The sequence below is a fragment of the Ischnura elegans genome, chromosome 2, assembly GCF_921293095.1.
Source record: "Ischnura elegans chromosome 2, ioIscEleg1.1, whole genome shotgun sequence".
NCBI classification, from domain to species: Eukaryota; Metazoa; Arthropoda; class Insecta; order Odonata; family Coenagrionidae; genus Ischnura; species Ischnura elegans.
In genome coordinates this window covers 132,103,845-132,121,265 of record NC_060247.1, presented here as the reverse complement: position 1 = coordinate 132,121,265, position 17,421 = coordinate 132,103,845, and the positions used below count along the sequence as shown (strand labels likewise).

At 41.2% G+C, this 17,421-nt stretch overlaps 1 protein-coding gene across 1 annotated transcript in view; it reads right to left on the bottom strand.

Annotated features, from left to right (window-relative positions):
• Nucleotides 1-13,565: 13,565 nt before the first annotated feature.
• LOC124153255 (acetylcholinesterase-like) overlaps nucleotides 13,566-17,421 on the bottom strand; it is a 41,362-nt gene continuing 37,506 nt past the window's right edge. The window contains exons 10-12 of the mRNA XM_046526353.1: nucleotides 16,496-16,670; nucleotides 14,771-14,909; nucleotides 13,566-13,860 (exon numbers count right to left, since the gene is read on the bottom strand). Of these exons, the coding sequence (XP_046382309.1) occupies nucleotides 13,566-13,860; nucleotides 14,771-14,909; nucleotides 16,496-16,670 (609 nt within the window). The remainder of the gene's footprint in view (nucleotides 13,861-14,770; nucleotides 14,910-16,495; nucleotides 16,671-17,421) is intronic.

Below are 17,421 nucleotides of genomic sequence, written 5' to 3'. Positions count from 1 at the left end.
CTTTTTTTCTTCCTTAAACTTACTAGATTCATTATTGGAAATTGGTGAATCTGAGTCTGACTCATTGCTTTTTCTTACTGTTACTTTATTCTGATTCCTGGAGGAACTTATGTCGCTGAAAATTTTTTCATTTACTCCTTTATTTATCGACACACAAAAAGATCTACACTTGAAGCTGAAGCTGGAGTGAATACACATTAGTAGCTGATTAACAACCGCCTGGAAGATCTTAACATCTGCTAATTTAACAGTTAGCTGTCTGCAGTTAGCCAGAAAGCCTTTTGTCATTGGCAGTTGGTTAGTTCCGTAATTTTACGATTAACCATTGATTAGTCTACCTTTGTTTAGTTAAACATTTTAAAGCCAACATTTAGATAGTAAATCTTTGCTTAGTAAGCACCATTGTTTAGAAAACAGTTAGTTAGATAGCCGTTTGCTAGTTAGCCGTAGCAGTGGAGAAGTGACCTGAAAGCGGCTTTTAGGTAGTTGCTGAGCGTTTTGAAGCTACTTTGAAGCTTAGTATCTGCTTTGAAGCCCCATAGCAGTAGCTTAGAAGCTAATTTGCCGCCGCTTTACCGATGGAGGCATTTTTATTTCTGGTCCCTCTTAAAATTTGAGTAATTTTGCATTAACCCATAAGATTAACTTCCCAAAAATCCTCCCCGAACAAAAATTCTCGAATGCAAATGCAATGACAACTAAAAGGGATATGCATTGGATATAATAACAATGTGAAGAATTTCATAATGGTTTATTTTATTCCGATCATAACGATTCGCGGTATTAGCAATTAGCGATTGGCTAGTAACCCATTAGTCAGCCATATTCAATGACTAATCTGTGGTTAACTCACCATATGTTAAACTAACCTGCAGTTATCAAACCTGCGGTTAAACAAACATATGGTTAGCTTATAATAACTGGAGGTTAATAAACCTAGGATTAGCTAACCTATGGTCAAATAACCTGTAGTTAACTAACCCTTGGTTTATTACGATTAAATAACCTACTGTTATCTAACCCTTGGTTAACTAACTTGTGGTTAACAGAAGGTTAGTATTTGGTTTGAAGTTCATAAGTTTGTTAATATATGGTTAGTTATCCAAAAGTTAGTTAATTACCATTTAGTTAACCAAGGGTTAGACAACTACAAGTTAATTAACCATTGGTTTGCAACTTTGGGTTAGTTAACCATAATTTAGTTACCCTATGGTTATTTAAGAAGAGGTTAGTTAACTACTGGTTAGTTTACAAAAGGTCAGTTAACTACCGGTTAGTTAACAAAAGGTTAGTTAACCACAAGTCATTTAACAAATGGTTAGTTACCACAGGTTAGTTAACTATGGTTAACCTAAGGTTAGTTAACCGTATGTTAATTTGGTGTGTTAATTTTTCCTGATATATTTCCCAAAGCCTCAGAGAAATATATAAATTATTATAAATAGAAAAATATAGCTATAACATAATATATAATACAAACTATAGCAAACACTCGGTATGGAAAACGCCAACATAGTATTCGACTCCTCCTTTCTTAAACCGACTTTCGCTTGCAAAGGCGCGAGGGGCGTAAGTAAATGACGGTCGCTGACTGTGAATGCGGCCTGCGAGCGACCAGCTCGCCGTCAGGGGTGTGACGCGCTGCTGTAGCTCGCGGAAAAGTATTGTATTCCTTGAAAACTGCTGAGCGGACGTTAAAATGGAGCGAATTTTGGTTCTAAGGGGCTGCAAAGTCGCGCGTTACCCCTGAAAATGATGTTACTTTAAAAAATCGGGAAAATCTAATGTTATTGCATTTATGCTCTTTGAGCGACCTCTAAATGTTAAACGATGGAGCTGAAAATTTTAGGATATCCATTCTGCAACCCATAGCATTTTAAGAGGTAGAAATAAAAAATCCGAGAAAAAATAAAAAATAAGCAACACCCTACCGTACAGGCCTTCTCATCCCCCAAAGCATATTCCTAATTGAGCCACCGCACACTTATAATATCCTTCGAGAAACCACTGGATCTTTATTAAGATAATTATGAAATTTCCTCTGGAATAAACAACATAAAAAACATCAGCTGACTTTAAAAAATCCAAACACGCGACTGTACCAATCCATTTTCAATTGCACCCTTAGTTTCGACATTAGTAGAGGTTTGAGTTGATTACAACTTCTTTACTCATATTGGTGTGAAATAATTATTTACCTACCTTAAAGCAGATAGGAATATATATGGCTCCCCATTTTCGAAATTGCAAATGGGAACGAAAATTACTTATATGCCTAGCGCTCAAAGCATGGCTACGTCATTTGCGCGCAAAAAAAGTGTTCTCTTTTTACTCTACCGAAGAAGCTGAGTGACTTGAGCAGCTTTGGAATGAACGCTCTTGGCATCGGTTAGTGCTGAATTAGTTCCGAGAAAATGTTTATTGGTTTTCAGCAGACGTAACAGCGCGAAATACTGTAACGGAGTTTAAAATAGAAGAAAACTACTATATTCGTTTATAGATTTGACTCTTAGGTCTAAAAAATCTCTATTTTTCTAACTCTAGAATGATTCCATAAGACTATTTGTTAAATAATAAGTTAATACCAAATAGCCATTCAACTGTTCACCTTCATGATGGTAGAGTGAAGGTAGACAAGTTTGAGTAGAGTGAAGTAGGTAGATTTTGCCTTAGTTTTTCTTTTTATTTATAGCTGTTACTCATTATTATTATTACAATTATACAAGGAATACATATTTACATATTCGACGTGACTCTTCAGCCAACACACCATTAGTACGACTGCTGATCATTCAAACACGCAAGTTCATTCACTGGTCTCAGTCTTTGTCGTTTACATATCGGCAGCTGAACAATGAATGTTTGCACTTCATACGCAATTGGCGTGCCATAAAAATCCAAACGCTAAGCATTGCGTTTCGTGAGCTTTCACACCCGGGTAGGACCAAGGGGCCTCAGCTTCAGACACTTCGAAAGTTCTCACTGAAGGCACGACCGCATGATTCCTAAAGGTAAAGATGATTCGTCGGTGGCTCATTGTTCGTTGCCGTTCGGGCCACTAGCACTTTTTCCATTTCACTCACGTTTTTATGAAGTAGTCAATACTTGGATACTAGTGATGTCAGTATGTATTTTATTAGGGCAGCAATGTTTGCCTCAGAATTTTCATCATACACAAAGTAGACACTTTGATGTGTTCAATAGGTAACGTTTCGTATGAGAAAAATTCCTTTTTATGAGTCTTCCCATCTCGCTCCTGCCAACTGATTTTCTTATCCCGTATCGTGATTACCCTCTAGTTGGCGGCGTCACACGTTCCAATTTCAATCATATAACTTTTGCTTTATTTCATTGTAGTTACGTTTACATTGGCACACGCTCAATAGATGATAGTTCATCCTACTGGTGAATGTACTTTATTTCTTCTGTTTTGGCCTTTGGAAGCGAGAAGGAGAACTTTGTTTACAGGTCCCATACGTAATCAATCTTCCAAGTCCTCGCGAACCTTATAGAAGATAAAGAGACTTCGTATCTCAAGTTTAATTTTGTAAATTATGATTTTGTTTTTTCTTAAATAGTATGCCTCTTTTCTGGCTATCAGCTACTGCCAAACTACGATTCTCTCCAGTCAGTACGTTATTGATCAAAGACTTAGGCGATGAACGACTAAAGAGTAGACTAATTATGGTGAGTTATTGGTAGCTATGATATTTCCATTATATGGCCAATTAAGATACATGCCAAATGCTCATTGATGTTTTATAGAATATTCTATTCTTTGACGGAAGACATGATCCCAGGATTAGGTGTGAATAAGGCCCCACTTCATCATCCCGGATTCTCTTGGATGTCGACCCCCGAATGTATGTGTACATGGTAGCGAGTCCTTCGCGAGAGCATGGTTTAGATCAAAGGCGGCAAACCCTGGGACTGAATGTGTTTAACATTTTTCGGCCTGCGAGATTTTCATAGTTGTAAGATTAAAATTAAACACAATAACACATTATGCTTCATTTTTTCCCCACGAAAAAAATGTCGGTAGTGAGTCTAAGGGCTGTAATTAAGACAGTACTCGAGACTTGATCCTAACTTTGGTTGCCACGTTGATATTACGAGACCTCACTCGAGACCCAAAGCTCATTCAGACTATGCTCCATTCTTGATAAGTTGAGTACCCACTCCAATTGACTTGGCCAAATTCTAAGATATTCGCCGCATTCGCATCACATTGTTTAAATGAAATATATCTTGTCAAAATACTTTTAGGTGCGATATTGTACTTCAGTATTGCTATTTTTTGATGACCAGGAGACGAGTGACAAGAGAATAGGTTAATTTATTATTTTTAAAATTTTACCACTGTACGGTATTGCAATTACTCTTACTCAAGTGAGTTGAAATTAGAGTTAGGTAATACATCCCAGAGGACGGAGTATGACTTGCATCCGGAAAAGTCGCGAGCCGTGGATGAGATTACCCGGAGGAGAACTCGAGCAGCCTTCACTACCATCATACGCCGGGAAAGCCTCAGATCTGAGTTGAAGTTAGTTTCTAAAATATAGCTCTAACTCAAACTCGACTTGAGTCTGCGATATAAACCATCGAGATTGAGAGAGGACACAAGGTTGAGTCTAGTTCTGGAACACGGTCCTAAATCTACTATGAAGGCACATAATTTTATATGCGGCCTCTAGAATTATGATGCATTTCCAAAGTGGCTCGCGAGATCATTTTAGTTGGCTATCCCTGGTTTACTTGGTTTAGCAGTTCTATGTGGCAGGAAAGATAGTTCCGTAACAACGACATCGTTATCCACAAATGTAACGCATTTATAATACTGCTTTCGTACGAATCGAGGATATAGAGCTAATACTTGCCGCAGAACAGTGTGGGAACAGGCTTCTATAGCTTCCAATCAGGCACACGTGTTGCACCGCTATTCTGGTCGGTGCGATTAGCAGGGATTATATTACGTCTAAACCTGGCATAACCCGAAAATTAGGAGTCCTTGAAGTCAATCTGTAGTCGATCAATTTTCGACGCCACTGGTTCAGTCAATTCAGGATGTGCTTTTGTCAAAACAGTTTTGGTAACTTACTCTAAAGTTTCTTACCATTAGATTACTTAATCATTCATCAATGTGCAGTTTTATATTATATAAGTTAGTCTTTGGTAAAATCTGACCATTAACTCATTCATTGTGCCACTGATGTATTTTCCTGTTGCCTGCATAAACTTATAAACTTCATCACTTGCTGGTAAAGTTAACCCATAACCAATGGATTTCTGAAGTTCTTTGTTCCTGAATTTATGGCATCTTTTTCGTCGCGAAATCGGCGTCGAAACTGCTAGATCGCTATCGAGGCCCACTGTAGCTCCATATGAACCACGAGGAAAAAACACGCCTCGCACATGATATTCCATGCCTCCTGACGTATTCCAATGTCTAGGTCTCCCAGGAGAGGTAGCTCTTCCAGGGTACTCCTTACAATTAGACCCCCTGATGAGGTTTGCCTCATAGCTGGTTGGCGGAGAGGTTGTACCTCCAAGCGCCAGTGGATCCGGAGTACTTGGAGGATGAGAGTGAGTTGAGCGAGGCGAGGGAGGCGGCGGCGGGGCCCGGGGGCAGACAGCGTCGGGGGCCTGCTGTCCTCCGCCCCCCGCCGCCTCCCCTCGCCACCACGGACACCAGGTTGGGCGAGGAGGCGGCCACTCCGGCGGCCGCCAGCGCGTCCACATCTCCGCCCCCGTCACCCAGGGGGTCCTGAAAAAACAACACAAATTGGGAATTAATCGAGTGGCATCGCAACATCTCTCGAGCATCCCCTTAATTTTTTAAAAAGGGGTTGCTATCAAAATTTGGGAGGAATTAAAAATTTTTGTTCAGCATATTAAAATCACTTGTCTGTTTCCACACACTTTTATTTTCACCGACCATGGTTTCGGCAACTTGTGCCATTATCATTTGTGGCACAAGTTGCCGAAACCATGGTCGGTGAAAATAAAAGTGTGTGGAAACAGACAAGTGGTTTTAATAAGCTGAATATCAAATATTTCCACCGTATCACGCCGGACACTGTATCTTTTAAATTTTTTTGGTTTCTTTAAAAAAAATCATGAATGCATTCAAATACCGTCTGGGGAGCGAAATATTACTTTTCTTGGAGAATAAAAATAAAAATAAAATTTCTAGAGCGCCCCTAGCATTTAAAACCCTAATATTCGTCATCGTGTTCCTCGCATGGGTAAAACCTGGTAAAATACTGGAAAATCGTTGGCGGCATTTATGTTTATTGAAAACACTTTACATTTTAGACGTTACTAGACGTTAGATACGAAAAACGTCAACAAGAGCATGTTATCATTCTCCCAGCGACCACCGATTTTAATAGAATAGACTACTAAAATCCACAGATTATCTCTGCGTTACGTCGCGCCAAAAGCTTTAGCAAAAAATAGGTGAGGAAATAAACCACTGCCTGATGCTAATTGTTTGGTGGTGCGAGCAATTATACCTGATTTAAAGGTTGAACGGGTGAGTCGAGAACGGATACAAATCGAGGAAAAGTATCAATGATGCTCTGCAAATAGAGCACTGGGTGAAAAAATTGGGTATAATGTATCAGCACATATGCATAAAACAAATTAACTTGTTTTAACGGACGGGAGAAATTTTGGGGGAGGCTCTACGAGGCCTTTTGCCTCCTAAGCTTTTGCAACATTTGCGTTATTTGTGTTTAGCCTAATATTAATTTTCCGGATGCTAACTCCGAGTTGTAACTTTCCCAATGTCATGGCTATCTTCTCAGCTGCGTTCCACCGTCGCCATTGGTATTGTATTGTATCCCTTCTATTGAAACGCTCTCATGGGGTAATCGGAGGAAAAATTCTCCAACTAGCAATAGAGGATTCCCATCTATTAACGAGGAAAAACATAATTTCCCCGATGAATCCGGAAGGTCATTCCAATAGATGAACGGCTTAACAAGGGGAGGCAGCCAGCCATGATGTCCTCGCAGGTGTTTGACATCACCAGCATAGCAACAACACATGGATTAGGCGGTAATGGACTGTGCAGTCTTAATTTCGCCGGAATAAAGACATTTAAAAAAATTATTAATACAAAAAAATAGTTCACGAACAGGGATGGTATAAGGGGCAGTCTTCGAAACCTGAGTATGACTATATGAATAAAATAAAATTTCATGATTTCTTTCCATTCACACGGTTGTATGAAGTTTTTAGAGGATTAGTGTAACAAAAAAGTAATAAACTCCTTTACAATATTCAGACTGTCCCAAGGGTCGTGTGTCATTTTTGACCTGTAATTTTAGTAACTTTGCATTGAGAAATATTCATGAAAATTGGCACACTCATGGGGAAAGGTCCTAAGTTTTGTTAAGTGCAAGCAAAATTTTACAATTTTGACCTTTTGACCTCACAATGTGGGTCCAAACCAAAATTTTGAATTTGCCTTTGCCTTCAATATAAAAAAAATCGAGATAGAAAAAAGTCTGAATTTCATTGACCAAGATGTCAATTCCTAGGTTTTCGGACACGAGAATCCCGAAAATAACACTTTTATTAACGAACACTCAACCATTGCCCCAGTAAGGTCACCGTCAAGGTCATAAGGTTGGTAAAAGGAATAGCATACCAACAAAGGTGTCGATCCATGGGTTTTATCGGGTGCCCAACTCATTGCTATTGTCTAAATACCCGTATTATTCACTAATTGACCTCCGAGGGTCACAATGGGGGTCAAAAGTCATAAAGTTAAAAGTCGGGCCATCTTGACAACCAACGTGTCAAACCATAGGTTTTGAAGGGTGCCAAAGTCGGTTATTAAGTTCTATGAACTGAGTTCATAGATCTGTATTGTTGATTTTATGACCTCCGAGAGTCACAATGGGGGTCAAAAGTTATAGATTTAAACGTCGGGCCATCATGACAATCAACGTGTCGACCCATAGGTTATTAAGGGCGTACAGCTGCACCGCTCAGAATAAGTGAGTTTTTCCGTTATCTTTCCTCTTCCATTGTCAATACCACTATCCCTCGACTAGATTCCCTTAACCTTGAACCAGACCATACTCATCCTTGAGAACTCGCGTACAGCTCGGCTGTAATTTACCAATTATTTTCGTATTTTCGGTTTCGTGTTCTAGCTTGATTCAGTAAAACATTTTTTGGCAATACCAAATTAATTATTGTTTGACTTCCATGGAGCCTCAGGGTAGCAAATTAAATAAGTCATATTTATTTTCTGATACCATCACCTGGCAAGCTAAGTTTAAAAAAATTAGCATTTCTGTCTCCTTTCCTGTCAGCAATACCATCGATGCTCAATTATTTCATTTTAGGAATTTTTTAATTAGGTGCCGTTTATTTCGAAACTGTAACTTCAATATTAGGTTACTTCATAGAGGAGGCATCTTTCTTCCCTTGGAGGCTTAATTCATACTGTGTCTTCATATGCTTTCTAATTGGATATGAAAAATGTCCATAGCGTGGCAATTAGCGCAGAGGGATCGATTAATTCTAAAGTTTCAGTAGAGAATTTGTACCTGCGAAGAAAAGTATTGAAAAAATGACGCATTCCATACTTAATATCTTCTCGAGTATAAATTTCCTTTCACAGCCCTAATCGCTGGTCTTTGCCCCATGAAATTTGAATCAATTTGCCGTCGTTAACCCATTTGCATGTGCGTTTGGTGACAGTACATTTACTGGGAGACAGTAGAACCTTATTTCGTAATATTTATGCTTCCAGGTTCCCTAAAGGTAATTATCGTCGTCTCAATGACGACGCGAGATTATTCCTTTCGAACCTTCCGTATGTATTCTAATTCTAGGACATTCGTCATTATGATCACCTCGAGAACCCCACTTCCGTCTTCCTTATCAAAATTCAGCTCCTTTATGAGGATCCAACGTGTAGAAAAACAATGACTTTTAGGCTCTTCCTCTAGCGTTGCCGCGGGAGCAAAAACTGCAACGATCGGACAGAAAGATTACAAGTTTTTTTATACAGGAATTAGGCCGGGAACCGCTAGAAACTTGCAGTCTACGTGCCAGGCTTAGAATGCTTGAGCTACTAAGAACAGATATCTTTCAGAACGACACGGAGAATATCATCTAAGAAACTTACAATATTTCTAGTCACGAACGAAACTATAAATTAAAAGAGATACCTATCAGATTAGCATAGGAATTCGTTTTCCTCCGAAAAATAAGAGACTAATAAATTCTAATTGACAATCGTTCCGCGGTTCTCCTTTTCTTCTTTCTCATTCTTCTCGTTTTTTTTGTTTAGTGGCTGGTATCCTAACACCGCCTCCACACGCCTGTTGGGGTAGCTAGTGGGGTAGTATGTATAACCCCGCTAGGTTGAAAGACTTTCACTGTTAACGCTACCATATACGGAAAATCGTAGGATTTTTCTTCCTCATAAGAAAATCTTTCCTTTCCGTAGAAAAATTAAAGTATGGTTTCGCTAGCATTGGCCCCTGGTCGCTTCAATTGCGGCGAGGGTATTCCCGTTCCGCCCTTCCTTCCCTATCCCTTCCTTGGAGGTGTCATCGCGGCGATGCCTCCTATCCTTTTTCCTTCCTCTGTCCTTCCCCTCTCGAGAGGCGCGGGCGTATAAGTCTCGGACTTGGTACCCGGCCCTCGAGGGTGTGCCCCATGCGGGCCCGCTCTGGGTTCCCGAATCCACTGTTAACGTTACCCCCCGCGATTCAATGAAGTGTCACAGCAGCCATTTAAAGCATGGAAAAGCCTTCAGCAGATGAGGAGTGAAGCCTTCGTGACAGTCATCAACGCCGTATAAGCCCTAAAAAAAACTGGCAACATATCCGCAGACCGCAATCCCAAATAGTTTAGATCAAATCAGTGCGCTTTTCATTTCTTGTGTTTACTGGCTGGACTCTGTCCTCGGCCAGTGGACAGACAGACCTCAGAGTGAATAGAAACAGAGCGATAAAGTAGGTGGCGTATTAGCTAAAATTTGAGGACTACATTAATTCCCTTAATTTAGTTACATTATTTTGGAAAGGGAAGAAGTTAAAAAGTAAATACTTGTCAATAGATTTTATGAGAATCCTTGCACCTCTCCTTTTTCCATTGACTTCAATACAATGTAAATGAAATGTTTGATCAAAATGAGCAGCTTATAAAAATACGCTATCGCCGGAATTACGTATCCGACAAGAGTCGTAAGATCTTCTCCGACAATTGAGGAGGTCGAAGGGGGAGGAATGGTGGGTGACCTGGCTTCTTCACTTCACTCTCGGTAGTCTGCGCAGAAGCCATGAAATCGCTCTTAGTTCATATATACTTTGACAAGGGAAGGTATCCAAGTGTTAACACCAGATCGCGTTCAAACTTAGTTGCGTGATAGGAAACGAAAATTTAAGAGATACTTCTTTCTACTTAAGCGTCCAATTGGCCTTAGTTTTCGAGATATTATCGATACAAAGTACAAGTAACACAGCTAGATTCATGCGGCCCGCGATACTGAAATACCGTAATGTAGGCAATATCACCCAATTCACATTTAAAGGTGCTCTTTATCCGTTGATGAGCTCAAGGAAGTGCGCGGAAGTGGCTATTTTACCATGATATTGCGGTAGGCAGCGATTCTTCCGGGTTTTCTTCCGCGGTTATCCATTTTGCTTGACAATATTTCGCCAACGTTCCAGTTGGCTTCCTCAGGTCCACTGAAGTGTCGATGCAGGATTTTTTCCTCTTTATATACCCCTGTTTGGCGCACATTTTGTGGAGGCGTGCCCTGATAGGTCGATATCCTGGAAAACCCGTGTCCAAGCGCCGGCGAGAGTGTAGCCGTCTTCACGGTTGAAGTTCTTGGGTGTTTTGGCGATTTCATAAGCCTAATCCCGCCTCCTAAAATCCTGCATCGACACTTCATAGGACCTGAGGAAGCCAACTGGAATTTTGGCGAAATATTGTCCCGTATAATGGATAAACGCGGAAGGAAACCCAGAAAAATCGCTGCCTATCGTCATAATCTCCGCGGAAGCCAACTTGGAAAAATGATATCGCGGTGTTGTTGCATCGTGGGTTGCATACATATCGGTAATGAAAATTTTAAAAACTGTAATTCCTTACAAAATTATATATGTACGATCGAGGTTTCGACTATGTGGCACGTCATCATCTGAGAATGATGACGTGTCACATCGAAATGACATCACTAGATGATGGCGTGTCATGCCGCCGGAATCTAGGTCGTACATATAGATAAATTTAAGTGGAAGTTGCAGTTTTTTACTTTTCATTATATTAAGTCGATTCCATGAAGCCACCCCGAGACAATGAGATGTGTACCAGCACTATCTATCGATAACATCTTGAATAGGCCCATTATACGTTTCAGCTGAAACATATATCTATTAAAAATTCCTTTTCTATCACCCTGCAGAGATTGAGCAGGATCTGTTGGTGATCTTCCCTTGCGAGTGGGAGGGACAGACACCTGTGATTGTCAGAAGGCGTCGCGGTGTGAGCGTCGCCCGACGTCCTTGACACGTACAGCGGATGAGGATGCGGAGGATGAGTGGGTGCGGTGGCGCCGCATGCATGCGAAGCAGAGGAGCAGGCAGGCGAGGAGCAGGGCGCAGAGGCCGGACAGCACGAACGTCAGGCTGCGGTACGGCTCGCTAGGGTCACCATCATCTACAGAGAGAAGGAAGGCATATGTAGTGCATATCATCAAAATCACTTGTCAACTATCCTAAAGGCCGTATTCTACGGTACACGGAATTGCGCAGTATGACGTACGTGCGAAGGTGCAATCAAAATTGCGTCGTGTAAAGCGGTGAATTGCTAGAGCACATGCGAGAATGCGTGGATGCGAAGCGGCAAAATAGCCCCTGTTCTAATTTCGTTCATGCATTCGTGCAATTCCGCGCCATTTTAGAAATAAATGCAGCTCTAACCTGCGCAATTCCGTGCCCCGTATAAAACGGCCTTAAGATTAGTTAGACGCATTTGTTCTCCATTCCTCTCTCCTATCCGCTTATCTTTTCATAGAGACGTATTTCTTCTCTATTACATCCTTTACAACCTTTCTTATGTAGCACATTCGGGGCCTTCCCTTGACCTTCTTACCTTCCACCTGTCTCATGATGTGGCCAACTAATATGTCCCGTCTTCTCCTTTAGGTTTTTAAAAGATTCCTTGTTTCTCCCACTTTTCCGAGAACTTACTCATTGCTATTAGTGCATAGACAAACTATAATGTACATAATAACCAAAACTGCTCTGCATTCATGAAAACTTGTCAAGGACTTCATCATGAGTCTACGATTAATCCCCAACAATTGCGGTCCCAAACAAGGATGAAACAACAAAGTTGTTTCACACACTTTGACCTTGTTCATCGCCTCGCGTGGCTTGTTGTCCGTTACACCAGGGTTTGCTGCTGGTTGTGATTGATTCCTTCCGTCAATGGAAGGTTCTCCTTGCGCCAGTAAATTTCCCGGAATCTTAATGACGTCACCAACACATTATCCGAGTAGTTTTATCAGAAAGTACGAAAATCTCTTAGAATAAATTATCATTTTTTCACGCCAGATTTCGAAGCCGAATCTCCATAATGCGCCCCAAGTATCACTTGATCCACCGAGATATTACCTTCTCCAGCGTAGTTTATTTTGCATTTAGAGGACGACATGACATTGCACAAGATTCATTTTAATATTTTTGTGCACGACACGTTTCTTGATACACGGCAGCATTCTCAACAGTGGGTATATAAATAAACCAAGTGCAAAGAATTACGCGGAAAACTGTGCAATAATTTAATCAATTTTTAGAATTTCCTCCATATCGTGTCACGGATGATGGATCATTTGAAATAAAAAATTGTTAATTCTCAGCAAGTAATTTCCATATTTGTGCAAATTTACCTCCTCGGTCCTGGCGAATTGTATACAAAACAATCGACGCTTGAATTTTTTCAATTTGGCTGAGTGAAATGTCGTCATTGCAACTTGTTCAGTGCCTCCTGACCAATGACAGCATCATACAGAAGCACATGCATCGTTAATGTTGTTTGTTAACATGTAATTAGCCAGAAAACTTGAATTTCAGACCAAAAATAGTGGCATATGCCCCGGGACTGAGGAGGTTAATGCCTTAAGCCTGAATCACACGATCAATTTTTTTCGTCGCGAAAGTAATCACTATCGCGATCACTAGGCGAAATAATCGCCGCCGGCAATTATTTTTCGCGTTCGCGATCGCGATGAGGATTCCCAACCCTATTTTTCATCACTAGTTCAGTCGCTTTTTCCGTCGCTAAAACCGTGATGCGGGTCCTATGACAACGAGCTGTGATATTCGAAATGATGCGAAAAGCGACGGCAGGAGTGACCGTGTGATTCAGAAAAATGATCACTAGAGCGATCGCTTTTCGCGACGGGAAAAGTGATCGCGATAGTGATTACTTTCGCGACGAAAAAAAATGATCGCGTGATTCAGGCTTTAGAAACTTGCTTTTCATTCGTAATTTGCCAATTTTCAACCTTCATTGGATGACATTCAGTGTTGAGGTCCAACTGACTCACCTTCCACTTCGGTGTCGTGTGCCTTGGATCCCTGTGGTCCCTGAGGTGCGGCCGCGTGCAGTGCGCTGGCGAGGCGCGGTAGGAATCCGTTCCAGAGGGCGATCCGCCGGCCCAGGTCGTGACCCGTGCCCGAGGAGTGCCCTGAAGTGGAGGGGGCCCTCATCTGCTGTCGCTCGAGGGCCATGAAGGCCCGGCTGGGCGACGACCCTCCGTCGCCACCGTACGGACGCCACACGGGGTCATAGCCGTAAGCATTCAAGGTCGGGTTCCTGCAAGATTTTTGAGACAAGTAATATAGGAAAATAATAAATATAATGGTTCCTGGAGTAAAATAGAGAGGGGAATCGGGTTGGTATGGTGGCTTGGGTGTTGGCTTCCCATCCAGATGGTCCGGGTTCAAATCCCGGTGGTGGCAGAGATTTTTCAGAAGCTGCCCGATCCCTATTTGAAATGGAGGGCAAATCTAGTGCGATACTACGTCCATCGTATGGGACGTCAAGCCGTTATGCCCTTAGCGACTTTCGTGAAGAGTAAAATGATGCCGACGCACGGTTTCTCTCCACCCTTACCCTACCCTCACCGCGCAAATGACCTAAGCTGTCGGTTGCTTCCTCCAAATACCATACCAGACCCGGTAAAATATAAAGGTTAATTTTTCGCTGTATTTTTCAGTGTGATTTATGATATAATACATCTATCATCGGCGTAATCTACGAATCCTAAAACTGTGAGGTGGTATTGGTGGTGAGCTCTACCCGCACCCGTCCAAAGCAACCTTCGGGTTGAATCACTAAGTGAGAGAGTGTAAATGCCTTACTCTGAAAAAAATGAAGAGCCCTGTGCTGCGGATCGGTTTTGCTCAGGGCTGAAACTAGGTTTTTTTTCTGGGGGGGTGAAAATTGCAGTTTGCCGCTCCCTCCCAACCACTACCATATAATACATCCGTAAGCTTTTTTTTGGGATGCGGCAGTTGAAATTACCCACCGTTAAGAAGTTTTATTAATAATGTGGTTTAATAATTTATTAATTAATAAGTATTGCTTAATAGTTTATTTACAAAAAATAAATAAGAATTTAAATGCCGCCAACTGATATCTACCGCCTGTGGCACGTGCCCCCTCTGTCCCGCCCTAGTTCCGGGCCTTCTGATGATTGCTATTGTGTCGTAGTAATACTCACCCTTGCCTCATGAACTCGAGCCACAGCCTCTGGATGGCGTCGCTCAGCCTCTCCTCAGAGGCCGAGAAGCGGCGCCCGCTAGCCCTCAGCATCGCCAGGGACCCAAACAGCAGCACTAAGTCGGAACCGTGGCCAGCGCCTTCACGCGAACAACAAAGAAACCATTGAATGCGACCAAGTGAGAATATTCCTCCCCCACATGAAATACCCACCAAACAACTTGCATCTCGGTAAGAAACCGAGTGATGACACAGATCACTGGCACTCTACAATGTCCCAACATGATGTCGTTTATTATGCAAATCAGGTTGCATAATTCCGGGAGCTCTAGCCCCGCTGGCGTTAAAAATTTTATCCAACGAAGCTCAAAATCAAGAAACGAGCTTTAAATTTTGTGACGCTTCACTCCCGAATAGCTATCCAAGGCTTGTAATGAGATTTCAAAATATTTTCTTCCGGTGTATTTTTACATCCAATCCAATCGTTTTGTTGTATCATTACTTACGTTTGCTCTAGATTATGCTGTAACACTATGAAACGTGTTGTGTGAAGTAGAAAAATATCAGTGAAAGATATTGAAATGCCTCAACTGAAATGAAATCATGGATAGTGTCTGTTAAGGATCATCTATGAGCGTTGAGCACATTTGATTCCGGGATCACTCATGACGATGTTTAAATTCATATTTGTTTAAATAAAAATAAACCATAAATCATAGGACTGTGAAAATTTGGGGGAGAAATAAGGAGTTGTACGATCAAGACCCTCATTTGGCAAAAATATGAAAACATTGAAATATTTATAAAGCGCACTACTTTTTTCGTAATACGATCTCGGGGTGTTTAATTTGACGTGAATGCGGACTCGTCCAGAATTTTTCATCAAAATCTGAGGCCCCAAAGCATAGAAGTTTGTTGATTTGAGGTGGAATGACCCATATATAGTGAATCTCTGTATCATGTGCTATGCTTACATTTCTCATAACCAAAAGGTAACTCCAGGTAAACCCTGAAGTTATTAGAAAAGGCAATTTGTTATTTTTATCTAAATTTCCTAATCTTGTGTCGAAAATGAAACAAAAAATAGACATCGATTTGGAAATAAAATCATATCTATAATATCGACATGGCTCCGAGGAGTAAGTGTCATGTGACAAGTGCGCATCGCACGGGGAGGGGGTTGTGCCTGTTGGTGGGAAAAGAGCGGTTGTGTCTTCATTTTACTTGGGAAGAAACTAAATTTTTTTTTATTTTTTCAATGACGCAATTTTAAACTCTTTCTATTTTTACTATCTTTAATTCAAATAATCTTAAATAATGATACTTCAATATAATTGCGATCGAAAACTCGGTTTCTGGTTACTAAATTCATGTATCGTTGAATTGCCTTGATGCAAGTTGGTGCCCCCATTTACAAGTTATGAGGGTACTTATTGAATGGAGAGTTATTGGAGTAGCCAAATGGTGGAAAATACATAACACTTTCAATGAGGCAGTGAAATTTTTTCCACTGATATTCCTTGACTTCGCAAAAACCGTTTCAGTGTTTCAATTGTCATTTCTCTTGATAACTTTCTAACACGACAAAACGCATAGCTGGAATTTTATAAATATCCATGGAAAATTTGGCGAAACGTCTCGCTTGAAAAATGTATTGATGCTATGGCCTGCGTCTATAGGTCATAGATAGAAAAGAGCATTCAGCAGAATAAGAAGAGTACATTACCAGTGACGTTGACGGCGGTGCCTTTTGGTGCGGAGCCGGGCACCCCTCCGGATCCAAATCCTCCGCCGTGGCTGGTGCCCTCGAGGACGTAGGCGAACACGGGACGAGTGGACATCCGGGAGAGGAAGCGAAGCTGACGCTCGTGAGGAGCACGGAACTGAGAGTCCGTGTAGAACTGCCGAAGAGAGGAAAAATGAAGAGAATTATCAATTTTACATGAATGAGTGGCACTGGAAATACGTTCTACGAACATAAAATGAAAACTTGGACCTATCATGAGGCATCAACACCAGTGGCGCAGCGAGGGGGGAGTTTTGGGGGATAAAACCCCCCCAGAGCTCAGAAAATTTTTAAGTTTAATCCATTTCACTTAATTGGATTAATATTGCTTATAGAAAAGTGTAAACACTAATAAAATATCCCTCAGAAGGCCATAAAAATCACTATTTTCAACCATTTGTCTGAAAAATTTTCGAGATAGGGCCCCCGCACCTCTCACCCTGGCGGGTATTCCACATCCTCAGACACCACAGTGTTTTGCGCCTAAAACCCCCCCTAGCCTGAATTCCTAGCTGCGCCCCTGATCAACACTACAGGTGCAACCATATTCATAGGGTTGCTGAAATTAATGATTTGGAAATATAATGCATGTGGAACCGTAAAATGGTCAGGTATACGGCGAATTCATTTCCGAAATATTTGCGAAAGTTCCATTCGCGATCAATTTTTGACGACATTAATCATCAATCATATCGACAACATTTATTCCTGTAATTTGGTACGGAATTGTTTACTTTTTGTAATAACGCTCGTATGGTTAAGTTATTGTAACATTTCAATTGTAACAATCCTGGTGACACCAATAACTTTGTGAACACGCAAGATCAGGTCGTTGAGATCCCACTTGAATTATGATGTCACCTACG